Raw genomic sequence first — 18,389 nt, forward strand, 5'->3', positions numbered from 1 at the left:
CATCATTTGCATCCTAAGGCCCAAGTGTGGCAGGGAGGCAATGGAACCAGACTTAAGAAGCTAATTCAGCTTGGACAAATATCCATGGAGTCCATGATGGAAGCTAGAGGTCTCCCCACCCCCACCTTCATTTCAGAGTACCATTTATGCTTTCTGGATTCATATGACTTTGGGTAGGTCCCCTATTCCCAATAATGACTGAGACTGAATTCCCTGCCATTTTGTGAGATGGGGGCTCTGATTTGGTTTGATTTAAAGGAAATAAATATAACATTTCAGACAAACCAGAGTTGTGAAGATTCATATCTAGATACATTATTGCTCTTTTCATTTTTAAAAATATCCAAAAGCCTTCTATATTCATGACCTCATTTGATTTTCACCATCCCGTGAGAAACGCTGAGTAGTCTGGGTGTTGTTTAAGGTTCTCAGCAGCCTAGGAACTGAACTTCATCATCTAATCCAGTAGCCTTCATTGTGCTCCCATGGAATTCTGCTTGTGTTTTCATTAGCTGGACCAATATGTTCCATTATTAAATCTAGCAGAGGGGAAAAAATAATAAACTCAAGTTCATAGGGAAAAAAGTAAGTTAATGGGAACATTTCAGTTTTTAGCGTTTCTTTCACAATTTTTCATAGCTCTTTGGTGCCTGCTATAAACAAGTAGTAAAATTTTCAGAAAAACTCTGCAATAACTGTATCAAGTTTTGTTCAACTTTTGTTCAGATATAAAGTCTCAAGGCTATGGTTTTATTACACATATATTCTCACAAACCATTTCTATTACAATAATGAAATTAAATTGCAAAATATTGGGTTGGCCAAAAAGTTCATTCGGTTAACGAATACATCGTTCAATAAAGTTCTTGGTGAAAATGAAAAATGTTTTTTATTTTTACTTAAAACCAAGTGAACTTTTTGGCCAACCCAATATTACAAAAGTAGCAAGCATGGTGTCAAAGCACATCATGACCTCCAAGCAAGTTTGATTAAAAAAAAAAAAAACTAAAGTCAATACTCTCTTTGGAAACTGAGTCCCCAATGATATAACACAGTTAACAAAATTGCATGGCAACTTCTAAATGCCAGTCTTCAGGTTCCAAATCCAATGACCCTTTCACATTGCAGGAAACTGAATCTGCCTAAGACAACTGCCAACACACAATGGAGGAATGCAAGGGGAGGGCAACATGGATGCCACAGGTCTTCAAGCCCTTGCTGTTATGCAAGTTGTCTCTTACCTAATGTAATGGCCTCTGGCCAGTGACACTGAAAAAGAACCGTGCAGGATTTCTAATGGCACGCTAAGATTAGTAGCCACACACAAAATCACAGAGTCATTCTAATTTTTTTTATTGAAATGACAATAAAATAAAAAAAGAACAGTGACCATTTTAATCAAACTTTTACTTTACAAATATAAAAATATAACCAAAACTTCAGTTTCTTTTATACATTTTTCTATAAACTTAATGCCAGAGAAATTCTCAAAGCCAAACTATAAATGATGCTTGTACATTATGATGTGAACACAGCAACCAAAGTTTAAGTTTTTAAATGCGCCGCTCTTTCCCTTAACAGAACATAATACATTTTCTCAATTTAGCTCTAGTCTTACAATACAATCCATCACTAAAATACAAATTACATCTAAACTGGCTTAATCTAGATTTACTTAGGTTTTAGTCAGTTTTTTCACAAAAACAAGCTAGATAAATATAAGCTAATATTAAAATGTGTTTTATGGCTCAAGTCAAATTACAGTATTATGCTTCTCATTACATATTTAGCAAAGGCAAACTGCTTCAAATGAGTCCAGTTTAACCCAAATAATGAGTAATGTAAAACATGTGGAATAATTATAGGAAATCAAACCTCATGCTTATATAAGCTGATTTGTATTACAGCAAAACCCACTAAGCCTTCTATGACAATGGGACGTACAAAATTTTGCACTCTCTGAAGCAGTCTTAGTGATGGGCACATACTGTTCCAAACACTATGAACTAGTGAAAACATCAAGTTCGAGGAACTCCAACATGGAAAAGGTACTCCAAGAATTTCATCTCAAAAAATGAAGTCATTAAGAACCTGAGAGTGTAGGAGTTGCACCATTTAAGAAAGGGAATTTTAAACTGATTGCCTGCTGGCCTGCTGAATTTGGAGGACCTCTACCTCTCACTTCTAATTAACCATGTAAGAAAACAGACTGGCTAGTTTGGGTATGTTTTATCCAAATAAAATGCTAACTTAACAGAACCCTTAAATATAAAAAATAACTGAACCATACAATGCTAATTACAAAGGAAGACAATGATAAAAAGTAAAAAGTCTTAACTACTGTTAAAAGTACAAATTCATACACAGAATTATCATAATGCTATTTTAAGTATTATCTACTTTTAAAAAATCACAAGTCTTCATCACATAGAAAAAAATAGATTTCACTTTTCTTCAAAGGGATGTCAATCCTAAATATGATTTAAAACACTTGCGTAAAACTTTTAGTTTTTCCCTCAACCTACTGAATATTTTACAATGCCATTCAGTAGTCTTATATAGAATATTCACTACTTAGATTACTCAGGGAAAAGAACACGGCATATATTGTAATTATACAATGCAAAAGTGGGCTCTCATTTACAAACAAACCTGGAACATAGAAGGCATTCAAAAATATAAGTTAATCAAGAGTTCATTTAAAAACTAGTCAGTATTTATTATGTAGAGAATTGGAATGCACATTTTAAGACTGTTGGTTCTTGAAGAAGTGTGATAAGAACTTACCTAACGAAAGTGTTAAACAGTACCCTTGTACCCTCTTTCTAATGGAATACATCAAATCTGAACTTCCCTAGTTCTACTATTTTCATCAGGAAACTTAACAAGAGAGCATTGGGATACAACTATAACTAACCAGTTCAAATACAAGTTTTAAAAATTTGTGTTTGTGTTATGAATTTTACACTCAAAACCAGATCTATTATATTCCAAAGTTACTAACTCAGCCAACTTACTGTTTTTCTCACTTAAGTCCCAGGGTATGGATGACTGACTCAAGCACTTATACAACTGGGAAGTAATGCTCAAGAAAGAATTTCTAGGTCAAAGCTTAAGTTACAAAAGGACACGAGTGGCCTCGAATCAGATGACTCTTCAACTCAAACACTCCTTACTGACAGCACTTTATAAATCACACCAAGAAAAAGTCTGCCTCTCCTCACTCTCCCCAAATGGCAGGAGCTAACACACCTGCAAGTCATCACTGCAGCTTTTCACTTGGATTCCAGCAACAATCATGGAAGGTGGGCTAGATCGAGCCAGCTCCACCTCTGCCTTCCCCAATCTTGTAGGATTCATCAGTGAGCTCACCAGTAAAATTACAGTTAAGTTAGAAACAACTGAATGTAAACCAGAAGGGCAGGACTGTTACACTTGAAGGAGGAGGACTATCCACAAAACTAGGGGCTTTTTCAAAGGAGATCCCTGGTCATTTTTGGTCTGGAGACCGGTGCTCACCTACTACTAAGCATGGGCACAGCTATAGTCACTATTAGATACGTAATTGTGTGAAGATTTGACAGGACCTCAACTAAATAAACTTGAATGTTTATAAATATAATTGCTCAACTGCTCTTGGTCTGATTTTCTCAAGTCTAAATAGGGAAGAATGTATGATGTATCTTTAACATCACCCAATATTCAGAACAGCCCTGTGGTCAGTACCATAAAGACGTACAACTAACCAAAAGGTCATTTCTATCTATTAAAAACATTAACTGTGTCAATCTCTTTTCTTTAAGTAGGGGCATCTTATAAGATTTCCTCTACATTAAACCTACAGTCAATCATTTGTAATAAGGCATACACAATATACCATTAAGCAATAACACGACCAGCAAACTCTTTTGCCTTAAGATTTATTTTTTAATTCCCTCAAATTTGATCCTAATTTAGCAGTGTTTTTAAAAGATTTTTAAATTTGGTATTTTTCTCTTATGCTGACAAAATCTAATTCTGATTCAGATCATTCCAAAATATTTTTGAAAAGGCTTTGTGTCACTTGTTAAAACCAAATTTTCATCTCTTTCACTGTAACGTCACGTCAACTGAAATAACTAACTTTACAATCCAAGAGTTCAAAACGTAACAGACCCACTTTTAAAACTTCTTTCACGTTCACAGATCACCATTTTACCACGGTTGTAAGAATAACTAAGATACATAAATTCCAACAGCACAAATGTTGGAATTTGTGCATTATGGGGGAGGGCTCTAATGAGCGCTGGATCTCTCTCTTTTTATACCAATGCCCAAAACTTTCCCCAGCCTAGTCAATTTTCATAGTTTCCCGTCTGTTTAATTAGGATCTGTTATTTGTGAAGTAAGATCTGGTGATACCGGTATAAAATGTACTAGTCAGTAATACACTGGGAGTTCTGCTGTAATACAACTCATTAAGAGTGTAAAACTGGTACAGGAGTTGCACCTTGGACTCACTCGAACAAATCTAGCTCCCAAAAGTAACAGAAGATCCTCATCACAAAGATCTATAACACAGTCTTGGAGTATACCCCCAAGAATGGTATCGGAGCAAGGGTCCCACAAACTTTATTGACCTAAACCTGCCATTGTCTCTTAACATTCACCTGCTTAGTGGGGGAAAAGCAGTCCTTGCCTGTAAGAATTTTACAAGTTTAATGTGAAATTAAAAAACAAAACAACAACAAAAAACAAATAGAAAGAAGTCCACTTTCTTTAATGTTGTACAAAAAAAGTATGAGTAGAACCAAAAGTAAATTAAACATTATCACATTTGTTTACACCACAATCGAGTTTTTCATATTAACTTTACTATTCAAACAACAGAAAGTAGGTGGTAATTTAGGGACTGGGGAAGAGATAAAACCAAAAAAACTTTTCTAGCATGTTTATTCTACACTGTGTATAGCTGTGCTCACAGAGACGGCTTCCCTTACTTCTCTGCTGCGCAGGAATTCAGTTGTATATAAAATTGAACCTGAATTTCAAAAAGAACAATATCTTTATTAAAAACAGTATTATTAACATAGTTTCTACCTTAGTTGATAAAGAAATTTATTTGGACATTTCAACCCTCCCTTGACATTTTGGGCATTTTCTACAGAGAGACACCCTTTTCTTCCACCTGTCACATCTTACACATTAAATAACAATATCGCTGAATACTTACAATTTAAAAAACTTTTAAGAGTGTAAATTTGATTAATTATCCACTTTCCCTGAGGGAAGGAAAAGTTTTTATACCTCATTGTATTCTGACCACTCAGCACAATTCCTGTTACCTGATAGGTAGTGTTTAAATAAATGAATAATATGACTCTTTTTTCATATCCCATACTTCAACGTGTAACCCATCAGCAGACCAAAGCAGAGGAGCAAAAGATGAAGTCTGATTTCTGTGCCAAGATAGAAAGACCAATTTCATACTAAACAAGCTTTCATAGAAGGCCAAAATCACTATTGAAATTGTTTTTAAACTAACATTTTTTAAGCACTTACCAGGTGCCTGGCATTATTCTAAGCACTTTATATTTGTTATTTCATTAGTCCTCACAATTCTGTGAAGCTGGGACTACCATCCCCATTTACAGATAAAGAAACAGGTATAATAATTTGTCAAAGGTCACATTGCCAGGAGGCAATGAAGATGGAATTCAAATCCAAACCCTGACTGTAGAATCCATATTATTAACCACTATGTTATTCTGATTGACTCAAGGACCTCAACCAGTACAAGTCAATTTAAAAAACAAAACAACACACACTTCTCATCACTCCATCTGCCTTAAAAAAAAAAAAAAAAAAAAATCAAATTCCATGTAAAAATTCAGGACTTAATCCCACATGCCCCAACTTGGGCCTGAATAGATTTCCAAATGGAAAGAGAATATGTATTACACCTAGAGATTCAATTCTCCACATTTTTATATATGTAACTCCCATCATATTTATTATCCTCATATTTATTATACATTGCTGACTACTATTTTACCATCTCTTCTTTGAATGAAGACTTCAAACTTAACTGTAGAGAATATCAGATTTGGGGAAGAATAGATGCACAAATACCAGAATGTCATGCTGCAACTTCGGGTCTGAGGACACAGTCATATTTAATCTTTGGCTTAATCTGCACAAGACCTAAGGATCCATCTACTGTCTTAGTTTCCTTGAAGACCAAAATTTATGAACTGTCCCTCCTCAAGTGGCTTGGATTATTTTAAATCTGGCAGTTTAGACTAATCAACCACAAAACATCCAACTTTCCATACCTGCTCAAAAGCTGGGGGAGACTAGAAATGATGGGTCCATATCCAGGTGCATTGTCATACAGTTCAAACAGTGGTGCAGCTACCAGCTTGTAATTTTTAGGGACTGCAAACAAGGCTAAAATAAGATAAAACAGTATTCATTTTCTATATTTTCTTGTATAATCACTGCTTCTACTTCACTAGTAAAGTAATAACCAATTTTACATTTGAGAAACTTTTGAGGAAAAAGATAACTCTCATTAACACACTTTGGTTGTGACTTTTAAGCAAAGTTCATAGTCACAGCTTTGAAACTGACTCTCTAAAGAGATCTATGCTGTTAACAACCAAGAGCACTTTATGAGTGCTGGCCCTGGGAGAAGGGGGAGAAGACCCCTCAGCTTCTAATTTATTTTGAATTCCATTTTAAAAGTATCAAAAAATGGAGTAATTATTTGCTAATATGCACAACAGAGCTAAAGACTATATTAAAAAAATCAATTCAACTGTCTCCTAAAATTTTCAGTTTATCACAATGTGAAAATCAATACAAGCAGCTAAACAGTTATTAAAAATACTATAATCTGGTATTATAGACTCTAGTTACTTACTTTTCCCTGTAACATGACTGGTAGATCCAAGAAAAACTAGGTAATTCTGTATAAAAATGGTATGTGCTTTTAGTTTAACAATAAATCCCCAAATTCAAGGAACTTGGGAAAAACACAAATGGAAGTATCCTTGAAATTACACTGCAGAAGTTTTTAGATGGCTGCCTTCAAAAACAAAATAACTTACCCTTCTCTTGAAGCTGAACCAAAAACAACTTCTTATGTTCCTTAGGTTTTGTAATATGTGCAGGAATATATGGATACTAAAATAACAAGAAAATAATTTGTAGTTGCCAAGACATCCCCGATACCTCCCATGCCTCCACTGACCAACTTCTCCCGTTTCAGACATTAAGCTCAAATATTAGCCCTCTGAGACCAAGTTCTCATAACCCCAACACAATATTAACATGTATACCATGGCTTCATTTATTTCTTACATGTTTACTCCCCAATACACTGTAAACTGCTTGGAGAAGAAGAATCCTTTCTAGTCTTCCCTTTACCAGGATCTGGTACCTAACAGATGTACTAATAAATAAATGCTTTAATAAATATAAAATATCAAGTAGTAAACCATTCAACTGTTCAAGACAATTAAATGTGTACACATAGGATTTATTGCTTGAGAAGTTTAAACACAATGAAGTCTGATATTGATGTTTTTAATAAAAGTTGTCTTTTAAAAATATATCATTACTAAGTTAAATTTTCTAGAATCCTGATGTGGACATGTTTACTATATTAAAAGTTTAAATACAGCCCATGAGGTATTTAACAGGACATTCCTCCCCACAACCACACACGCACATGGGACACATGCTGCAGGAACACCAGATGAGCCGTCTTTGTCAGCCGGACAAAGTCAAATTGCTTGTGAAAAATGAGAAAATATTTTGAAGAATTTAAAGGGATGAAAAGAATCAGAGAGAGAAGGCTGCTACCTGAGAAAGAAGAATTTTAACACAGAATTTTAAAAGTCTAAGATAGAGACTTCTTTTTGTTCTACTGTGTGCATATAATGAAAACCTCTCCTACATCTCCCCATAATACATTCAGAAAAATCTACTTTTCTTTTGGAGTATTTGAGGACAGGGGAATTAAAAAGTGCTGAAAATAGGCATAATGGGAAAGGAGGATAAAAACAGTGGCTGCCAAAAGGAGGTATTATCACCCCCATTTTATGTAAGAAACTTGTGCAGAGAGGCTAAGTATCTTTCCCACGATGATACAGCTAAGCAGTGATGCCAGGATTCAACTGAATCTATCCAACTCTCATCTAACTACAAAAGCCTATGTTATTTCCCACTATGCTGTCCCAATGGCACCCAACCAGTACTCTGGCTAGAATAATTATGTACCAGAGCTATCCCTAGGGTATAATGAAGCAAGACAGTTATCCTAGACTTTGGAGGTACCCTACACTATCATGAAAACCAGGCACATTGGCAGCAACAGAGAGACAAAGAAGTGAGAAGAGCCTGAACAGCTCAGTGAGACCTGTGGTTCACATACAACAAAAGTTCCCAAACCATGGCCAAACCAGTGACCAGCATTACCCCAATTTTCTTCTACTCGAGGCTATAAGTTCCTTTTCCTTTAAGCCTTTCTTTTCCATTCCTCATCTTGGTGTTTAAGCCAACTGCACTTTATACAAAAAGACCAGGGACATGGTGTGATGCTCTCTTCCCACCTAACCAATACCCTAAATTTACTAAATAAACACACAATCCTTATGTCATATCTTATACTAACAGAGTCAAGCTTAGGGTTCAGTGAATTAAGAGAATTGTCCTAAAACCGTGGTAGGGGAGGTGAATAAGGGTATTCAGAAAAGTAGCCTGGAAAATGTTGGTATTATTACTGAGCATTTTCCAGTTAGATCAAGGAATGTTCAAGAAACCAAAAAAGGTTTATAATAATTGTTCTATTTATCTTTAGACCAGGAACTTCACTATTTCCAGATGAAATTATACTTTCCTAACGCCAAGACAATTCTCGGGTAGTGAGCGTGAGCACCAGCTTCCACAGCACCTTCTCTTCCTCTCCTGCAGCTACACCAGAGTCAGAAGACGACAAACAGAACAGTCTTCTGCTTGGCTAATATTTTGTGTAATTCTTGACCTGGAACATCTTATCATGCAAAGAAGTTACCAAAGGCATAGAGCCTTGTCAGAAGAATTCAGGATCCAACTTACAAAGGCTCCCATTAGTCAAAGATAGGAAAATTTGAGCATTAGTAACATTATCAATCATTACAATGGATTAAAACACATCAAATATATTGAAACCCGTTAGGTCAAACGACACTTTAAAAGGTCACCGAAAGAGATGCTTTTTGTGCTTCTCACCAGTTTCTCATCCCACCTCAAATTTCAGGGAGGCTGTGCTTTAAAGTGTCAAAAAGCTCCCTTGCTTGCCTCCAACATCCCACTCTTGCTTTTCAGCCTCAAAGCATTTCCAAAGCCCTGGAAATTCTCTCAACGAGTGATAGGTCTCAACATGAAAGTGCAAGGGAGTTATTACAACCCTCATCCAATGGGGGATGGAAGTCCCTGGCCTTCCATCCTTCCAACAGACAATTCTGAGGTGCATCCCACGTGGTTCCCCATAGTCCTTAGCAGGATCAATCCAGTTCCCCATAGCTGTAATAAGATCAATTATGTACCCTTTAAAAAAAAAAAAAAAAAAAAAAAACTGCTGCTGCTTCTGGTCTCCCTTTCCCTGCACTCTGCTGCTTCCTGGGATCACATCCCAAACAAATTACCTGCACCCAAGTCTTTGTCTTACTCTCTTTTTTGAATAAAGTCATGACTTTGGAGGATGCTAAGAAATTAACTCATTCTTCTGAACACCGGTAAGTAGAGGAAAAGAAGCATCTATTTTTTCCTACACAAACTATACCTCAGGGTAACAAATAATTGGTAAGTTTTTTTTTACATAAGGAACACAATCCTGATGAATTAATAGATCTAGGAAACTATTACCCATGAGCTACTAACATTATGAAGAGACAACCAGACATTAGAAAATTCCTGATGGAAGTAAACAATACCACCCGTGGTAGCCAGGCTCCAAGATCACCCTCAATGATCCCTGTCTCATGGTATCTCCTCCCACAATGTACTATGTTGGTCTGTGTGACCCATAGCATACAGCAGAAGTGATGATACGTCACTGCGAAGATTAGGTTATAACAGACTGAGACGCCAGCTGTCTTACTAGGAGTTGCCCTATGGAGATGCTCTCACAACAACTGAGGGAGGCCTTCGGTCAGCAGCCAACAAGGAACTGAAGCCTTCAGTCCAACAGCCCAGGAGGAACTGAGAGGTATGCTGACAAATACATGTGTGAGCTTGGGATCAGATAATTCAGCCTCAGTCCAGCCTTGAGATAATGCAATCCCGGCCAAGAACGTGACCATAACCTAGCTGAGTGACAGAACCACCCAGCTAAGCAGCTCCCAGATGCCTTACCCTGAGAAACTAAGATAATAAACGTCTGTTGTTTTAGGCTGCTAAGTTTTGGGAAAATACGTATACAGCAATAGATAAATAATATACCACCTATGACAAGCCTTGTACCCCCTTCGCAAAAAAACTGAACCCAAATCCAGTCTCGTGATCTAACTAACCAATTTATATAGGACATGGAGGAGAAAGCTATGTGTTCAATAATAACAGGGGAATGCAATCAGCAATGGAAACACTAAGGACTTTAAATGGCCTGTCTCCATTAACAAATAAATTACAAGGAAAAAAAGAAAGACAGGGAGCCAACCTACAGAAGAAAAAGAGACTTAAGAGACTATCCTAGGGACTTCCCTGGTGGTGCAGCGGTTAACAATCCACCTGACAATGCAGGGAACACGGGTTCGAACCCTGGTCCAGGAAGATTCCACATGCTGCAGAGCAACTAAGCCTGTGTGCCACAACTACTGAAGCAGGTGCACCCTAGAGCCCGTGAGCCACAACTACCGTGTGCTGCAACTACTGAAGCCCACGCGCCTAGAGCCCATGCTCCGCAACAAGAGAAGCCACCGCAATGAGAAGCCCACGCACCACAATGAAGACCCAACGCAGCCAAAAATAAATAAATAAAAAATAAAATTAAAAAAAAAAGAGACTATCTTAATTCAAACAAATTATACAAATAAAATTTGAAACTATCAGGGATATGTGAACAGTGACTACACATTTAATGATATTATGAAATTATTTATTTTTAGTATGGTAATGGTAGTACTGTGGTTATGTTTTTAAAAAGATCCTTACTTTTTAGAGATGCACATTAAAATATTTACAACTGAAATTATATCTAGGATTTGCTTCAAAATAACCCAAGATGAGGGCAGCAGGAATGGAGCAGTCAGGGGAGGGACAGGGTTGGTGAAGTTTGACCATGAGTTGCTAACTGCTGGGGTGGATGATAGGTAATGAGGTTTGTTTACTTTCACTATTCTACTTTTGTATATATTTGAAATTTTCCTTTAAAAGAAAAAATGCTTGGCTTTTTAAATTTAAATTAAGGAGGGAAGAAAGGAAATTTCAAGTCAAATTCTACTATGATCTTTTTAAATGGCTGGAATTAAATCAGCTTCCTACTTCCCCAAATGCCCAGCAAATGTAACTGAACACTAACCTGAGGAGGTTCAAAATTTGGTCTCCACCAGTTACCAATGCAGTCATCAATAACCCAGTCTTGCAGGACTCCATCTTGACGACCCAATATCTGTCAAAAAGAAATGATAGAGCCAGTAAACAACTAAATATACATAGCCATGAATATCCTTCTTCAGTGAAGAAAATATCTTTGGCAGCACTCCTAATGGAGACTAATGGCTAATATGCCTCCCACATGGATTTCCTTTCTATAATTTATTATTTATTATCTGTGTCACTCTGCCCAAGACACACTATTTGTTCAAAATTAGCAATCTAGCATCAACATAACCATGGAGGACCAACACATCTGTTCTATGCCCTTGCTATGCATGGAAAACCAAAGGTGATCAATTACCTACACCAGCCAATGGCATACAATAATTTTTTCTAGAATCAACTGTAGCTTTTGTAAATCACCCATCTAACCAATCTATAGAAATAAGTGTGCAAAATTCACAATTTTCATTTCTATAAATATGTATAACATAAGATTAAGGTTATTTTAATCAAAGCTATATTCTATATATTTTAATTGGTCAAAAATTCGTAATGAGAAAGAACAGTTCCCTGTCCCACTTCACCATTCCCACTGGCTATAACTTTCAACTCTTAGCTGTTTTCCCCCAATATTTGCCTCTATTTTTAAAAGCATTCTTCTTGTTTTTAAATATACAGTTTATCTCAGTTTTACATTTACAGAAAAGTTGAAAAGATGGTACAGAGACTTCCCATATATCCCATACCCAGTTTTCCCTACTTTTAACATCTTACATGAGGATAGCACATTTGCCACAACTGATGAACCAATACTGATACCTCCTTATTAACTGAAGTCTGTATTTTAATCAGATGACCTTAGTTTTTACCTAATGTCCTTTTCTCAGTTCCAGAATCCCATCTAGGATATCACATTATATTTGCATTTCTCCTCAGGCTCCTCTACACTGTGACAGTTTCTCAAACTTTCCTCATTTTTTATAACCTTGACAGTTGTGAGGAGTACTAGTTAGGTATTTTGTAGAATGTCCCTCCATTAAACTGGTAGAAGTCTATAAGTCTCACTATTCAGGATGTAAACTTTCATGTATTCTCCCTACCTCCTCAACTTTTTCATTGTTTAGTGTTTTCTGATTCAATCTCTACAGAGAATTAATCAGCAGCCAGTCTTTGCCTAAATGTACAGAGTGGGGAAGATGATCTAGGTATATAAATAATCCTATACAGACTGCCAGTCAATTCAGTTTTCAGTCCATGCATGCCCCCCCCTTTCACTGGCACTAGGCACCCCCAATTCCTTGGCCTTTCTGGTGTTCTACAGTGCTGGGTCCTGGGCTTGCCCTTCTGCTGGGCTGAGGTTTTGGCTAAGTCAGTTATGATTTCCTCATCTGCTTTCTAGCTTCTAACAGTTTTTTCTTGCTGCTATCTCATTTTGCACTCCCTCAATCCTACTGGATTTTTATCTTTCTAAAACCCCTTTACTACTTGTCGGTAGAGTTCTGAGAAAAAACTGAGGTAAGCAGGTAGGTTCAATCTACCATATGTAAATGAAAGTCCAAACGCAGCACAATATTTAAGAGTTGTAATGCATTTAAAAAATACGAAAAAGACAAACCAATAGGTCAAAGTGGTAGAATTACAGGTGATTTTAGTTTTGTCTCTCCTACTTTCTGTATTTGCCAAGGCTGTTGTACAGAATATGTATTAGTTTTGTAACTAAGGGGGTGGGGGGATTGCATGCTAAAAAAGAAAAATATTTAATAATGAAAACAGCTTACAATCTCAAAAACCTCCAGCATCTATACGCATTTGGCCCCAAGTCTTTAGAGGCAGACATTAGAACAACTTCTAAGAAGTAGCACAACTTGGGCAAAGCCTAAAAGATATGGGCAAAAATGAAAACAGGTATGTAACAGGAATCATTCCCTTGTCAAAATTCTATTGACACCTACTCTGGAATAAAACTACCTGCATTCAAATCTCCAGCTTCACGACACACTAGTTGTATAACATCAAGCAAGTTACTTGAACTCTCTGTGCTCTAATTTCCTTATCAGTAAAACAGGATTAATAATAGTACCCACTTCCTAGTGCTGTTATGATGAGTAAAGGAATTATCGCATGTAAAGCACTTAAAGTGCTTAGCAGTCAGTACTCAGTAAATGTTGTTTTATTAACCATTATTGCTGTATCTACAATATCAATGTAAAATAATGTTAAGATAAAGTAAGTATAAATTCAACTTGCAGAAAATAAACATTGTACTAACACTCTCAGGTTTAAGTTTTATTTATTGAAACTAAATAGTTAAAATAAATTCATCCTTTTCAAGACATAAAAAAACCTGATTATGCATTAAGTTAACGATATTTAAATGAGCATTAATGAAACCGTTAAAGTGGTTAAATAGAAAAATACCTCTGTCATTAAGCGTTTTAGTCCTTCAACTTCATCTTCTCCTGGGTTAAGCTCACCACCAGGTCTGTATAAAGGTTAAGAATTTCAGCTTTCAACTTAATACAATTTTGGGACAACAGGAAGAACACAATAATAATTATTTCTATCAAGTAACTGCATAACACATTTCAGTATCACATGATAAGGCAATCAAAGCAAACAAATGTCAAATGGAGGGGGAGAATGTGCTAGAAAACTGAATTCATAATGTTAAGTTGCCAGACTAACAGTACACAAACCCTAGTTTCAAATAAACAAAATAGGTACCACAACATAAACATCACATAATTGCTGGAAACCAGTCCATCCCAATCTTTACTCTCTGGAAGTTATCTGGTGATAATGGAGTCGAGAAACGCCCAGAGAGCAATGGACCCACATTCTCTAGATTTGAAGAATGGGGTATTTTTCAAGATTTCCAAACTAAGTATTTGAGAACTCTCTTTTTGGTACAATCTGGTCAAATAGTTGTGGACTGAACACGTATTGAGAGATTTATGAGCTTAAATGAGAAAACTAAACAATTATCTATAAAAATGTAACCCGTTTTAAGAATAGGAAACACTATTCATCCTAAGCAGGAAATAATATCAATTGTTCTTAGTAATGCTACAAAGACACCTAGAAATTGAACTTAGACTCATTTGTTTCATGGGGCTCCTATCAAGCTCAGTCATTAACATCAACAATACACAGAAACATGCAGATTTGTACTTAGGCAATAAATGAGCACTGCACTGGAGAAAAAAATGCTTTTGAGTTTCTCTTTCTAAAGACTCCGTTAACAGCAGTGTTTGTTGAGATAAATGACTAAAAGCTAAAACTGTATTCCAAAGCTGCAGAGAACAGCAATCCTATTAAAAGTTGTTAATTTCCAATGACACTTACAGTTTAAAGAAAGTTGTTCCCAGCTGTAGCAGTAACACATGGGGTAGCCGGTGCTCATGGACAATCAAAACCCCTTCTACAGTCCTCCTCATGCCAATTTTATCAAATTCCTCCCTCATCCGCTGAAATCTGGCTGCAACGGAGCTGTCCTTCTCATAGAGGGGCTCTTTTGTACCAAAAGTGTAATTGGTAAGAGGGTACCTGTGATCCAAAGACAAACATCAGAGAACTGTAGAACATAATTTACCAGGACAGATACCAATCACATATAAGGAAACCATGGTAAAAAGTTTATATATTACACTCAGAGACAATAGGATATGTCCAAAGTTAAACAACTAGTTAATAAGACAGCGGAGACTAGAATATAGCTCTTTGGACTCTAAGGCCAGAGTTTTCATTAGGTCAAGCTGCTACTTCATACTTGAACTTTCAAGCACAGATGACAGTATCCTTAAAGCCCTTAAATGCTTAGAGGAGTGGCTATCTGAGTAACTGGTAATCCTCTGGTTTTAGATCATGGATGCTACACTAACACTGCCAACCTGGCTAATGCGCCCTTGGGTTCCTCTACTAATCTAATCATAAATTCTATTAATTATGGGTGCTAATGGCTAATCTCTCTTTCTTCTACAAGCTGAGCCACCACTTTCCATCATCTCCCCAGTTATTTTCTATTTCTCCCAGTCAACTATCTTCAGACTTTTCTTGTACCTTTCTTCTTCAGATGAACTTTTCTTCCCCTTCTAAGTCTTTTAGCCTTCTGCATTTATTCTATTCAGTATCCTTATTCTTCCTTTCCCCTCATTTGAATCTTTCGCCCACTAGATGTAATCTGAATATTCTCTCCTCCTTTATCAAGAATTCAAAATACGACTTATATTGAAGACAGTTTTCTTCTTACCTAGTAAGATTTTTTCCTTAAAGATAGTTTAAAAACTCATATTTATATTTCATCACAGGTACTACCTTGTAACCCCTCGATCATAAGACTTAAAATAAGAAGCCTTTGGTTATAAGCCTTTGAGTGAGAATGCTTTGGCCACACCTGTCTGTCCCCAATGCATTTAGTCTACCAAAACACCTTGCATTAGAAATCAACAACCACATAACTAATCCACTTAGTTATTCTTGAAAGGGAAACAAATCAAGGTTGCCAAAACTTAAAAAATTACTTTAATTAATCCCAGAGGCCAAATTCTAGGCATAAGTGAAGCAGCTCTAAAATAACTAAAATGAACTATTTCCAAGATGCTTTAAAGATTTTAAGAATTTCCCCAGTAGACTCAATGCTAAATCTAACATATTCATCACTAGCAGCAGCAATCCCACACAGCACTGTGTGCCCTGCAATTAAAAAGAAAATGCTTTATATGTATTAACATTTAGTTCTCACAACCTGAGTTAGAAAGAATTAAAGACAGCTATAACACATCTCTACTGTAAAAGCCAGCTCTCCCATCAAGAGATGCCATCAAGATGAAATGTAAGAATTTTCAGCTGTGAAATGAGAGTGCCAGCCCAGACACATCTGTAGTATTCCCATCATACCGTGAGCTTTGTAAAGCAGGGACTACACCTTACTTCCTCACCACTGTATACCCAGCATTATTCCCGGTGCCGGCTACAAAGTAAGCATTCATGCAATATCTCATACAATACTCCTTAATAAAATATATTGGAGGAGAGAGAACTTGTTTTCAATTCAGACCATAACTCACCCACGTGAACTGAGTTCACAACACAATCATTTCTGAATACTGTGCTTATATAGGAGAGGAAAAGTACTGCAAATCCATTAACCCATAACTTTAATGGAGCAAAAATTAAAACATTTTCACCGTTAGTTCCATATAATGGCTTGATGCAAATTGATCCAATAATCAAGGTAAATCAACGGAAAACTGTGAGTCCTAGTTCTAATTACCAGTGAAAGTAATCCAGAAGCTGTGCTTTCACATTTTTTAAAAGAACATTTAGCCTTTCCCATTTCATGGGAATATTATGAGGATTTTTCTAAAGACATCATAGGAAATTAAAATGCTATTATGTTAGTATAATAGTTAAAGATATTAACTTGTATACTATCTACTAGTTCCAGATTTCATAAACCCAACATTTTTATTACCTAAATTTCCAGTACCTGTTTTGTCAAATAAAACAACAATAACCATCTTTTCAATTTCAAATCACTTTTGAGGAAAGAAAGTTCATTTATTTGAATATAAAATAGAGAAACACCTGAAGTGTCCTACCCAAACACCAATATCAGTAAATCCTTGCACCCTTTAAATACTGACCAGCATAAACTGGCCGTTTTCTTCCATTAGGGTCAGCACCACAGTGCCTCACAAACTTTCATAAGTGATTGATTAAAAAAAAAAAAAAAGAAAAAAAAGCACACATAATTTCTTGAGCAAGACACAGCCCGAATGTCAATTCCCTGTCACAGCGAGGTTACTTTTGAGAGTGGCTTCGAAATGCAATGGCTTGAAGAGCTTAAACAGAATGATGCTGAAAATAAACGCAGCCCGCAATGGGATCTCTGGAGCTATATTTTGGTCCTCGCCACGGTCTGAAAGCCCAACCACAATGAAAGCCCCAGCCCCCTCCCAAGCTGGGCCCTCCTGGGCGCTTGGATGCTGTCGCTGCGGCAGGGAAGACACGTGAATGCATAGGGGGAAGCCAGATAGCCCTGAGCAGACGAATAAAATGTGTATTCAGGAGCTGAAACGCAATAAAGCAACAGAGGAAAAAAACGAAACCTGCGCGTTATAGCTAGATCTAGAAAGCTTACTATTAGAGCAAAGCAAAAACTGCAAAAGCGATGCTACGTTATACCACTTATGCCAAATAAAAACACACAAAACGATGCCATACACGCAATGTTGAAGGATAAACACCACGGTTTGCGGCCGCTTATCTCCGGAGAGGTGAGGAAAGAATGAGTTCACAGCAAATGGGGTTTTCCTACAATGACTGAATGTAGGGGCATGGGAACAAGCCATCTTTCCAGAAAAGGGAAAACCCTCTCAACTAGGACTCTAGCCCCGTGGTGCTGGAGGTAGAAGAAGCGGAGTCCCCCGAGGGCGCGCCAGAAGGAGAGGACTGGAGTCTTTAGGGGCGCTCACGACGAAGGGGATGCCGACAGGACAGCGCGCGAGGGCCAGGCCGCACTTACAGGTTGATAGTGCGCTCCAGGGTGAGGGGCTTGGTCTGCTGGATGTACTTGTTGCCGAACTGGTTGACCCCGCGGGGCCAGCCGGTCTGCGAGCGATTGGGCGGCACCACGGACATGCTGGCGAGCTCGGGCACTAGCGGCGAGCGGAAAAGGAGGCAGGGAGACGTTCCCTGTGCGGGCAGCCGTTATCTGCGTCCCACTCAGCAGCCGCCGCCCGCCATTAACAAGAAAGCGCCTGAGGAGGCGTACGCACGCCGGAAGTGCAGCAGGAGTCTCTGGCGGCAGGAAGTAGAGAGGC

The 18,389-nt window shown here is 37.3% G+C and overlaps 1 protein-coding gene across 3 annotated transcripts; it reads right to left on the minus strand.

Annotated features, from left to right (window-relative positions):
• Window positions 1-285: 285 nt before the first annotated feature.
• Window positions 286-18,367, minus strand: NUDT21 (nudix hydrolase 21). Of its 3 annotated transcripts, none has more exons than XM_082366997.1 (7): window positions 18,092-18,346; window positions 14,911-15,111; window positions 13,984-14,047; window positions 11,546-11,635; window positions 7,092-7,167; window positions 6,315-6,429; window positions 286-539 (listed from the first exon to the last, which is right to left on the minus strand). In XM_082366997.1, exons 1-7 carry the CDS (start codon window positions 18,205-18,207, stop codon window positions 509-511), a joined length of 693 nt encoding a protein of 230 aa, XP_082223123.1. In that variant the 5' UTR covers window positions 18,208-18,346; the 3' UTR covers window positions 286-508. The 3 variants fall into 3 exon arrangements, with proteins under 3 accessions (XP_082223123.1, XP_082223124.1, XP_082223122.1); XM_082366998.1 differs by lacking the exon at window positions 286-539 and adding an exon at window positions 1,330-5,020 and having other exon boundaries at window positions 18,092-18,367; XM_082366996.1 differs by lacking the exon at window positions 286-539 and adding an exon at window positions 5,051-5,438 and having other exon boundaries at window positions 18,092-18,347.
• Window positions 18,368-18,389: the final 22 nt, after the last annotated feature.

This window comes from Balaenoptera borealis (genome assembly GCF_965194805.1).
Source record: "Balaenoptera borealis genome assembly, chromosome: 19".
NCBI classification, from domain to species: domain Eukaryota; kingdom Metazoa; phylum Chordata; class Mammalia; order Artiodactyla; family Balaenopteridae; genus Balaenoptera; species Balaenoptera borealis.

Coding starts and splice junctions, on each gene's coding strand:
- NUDT21 (XM_082366996.1), bottom strand. CDS start 18,207: ATGTCCGTGGTGCCGCCCAATCGCTCGCAGACCGGCTGGCCCCGCGGG. Junction 14,048..14,910: donor GGAACAACTTTCTTTAAACT/GTAAGTGTCATT, acceptor ACCTTTATACAG/ACCTGGTGGTGAGCTTAACC. Junction 6,430..7,091: donor GGTTCAGCTTCAAGAGAAGG/GTAAGTTATTTT, acceptor ATCTTATTTTAG/CCTTGTTTGCAGTCCCTAAA.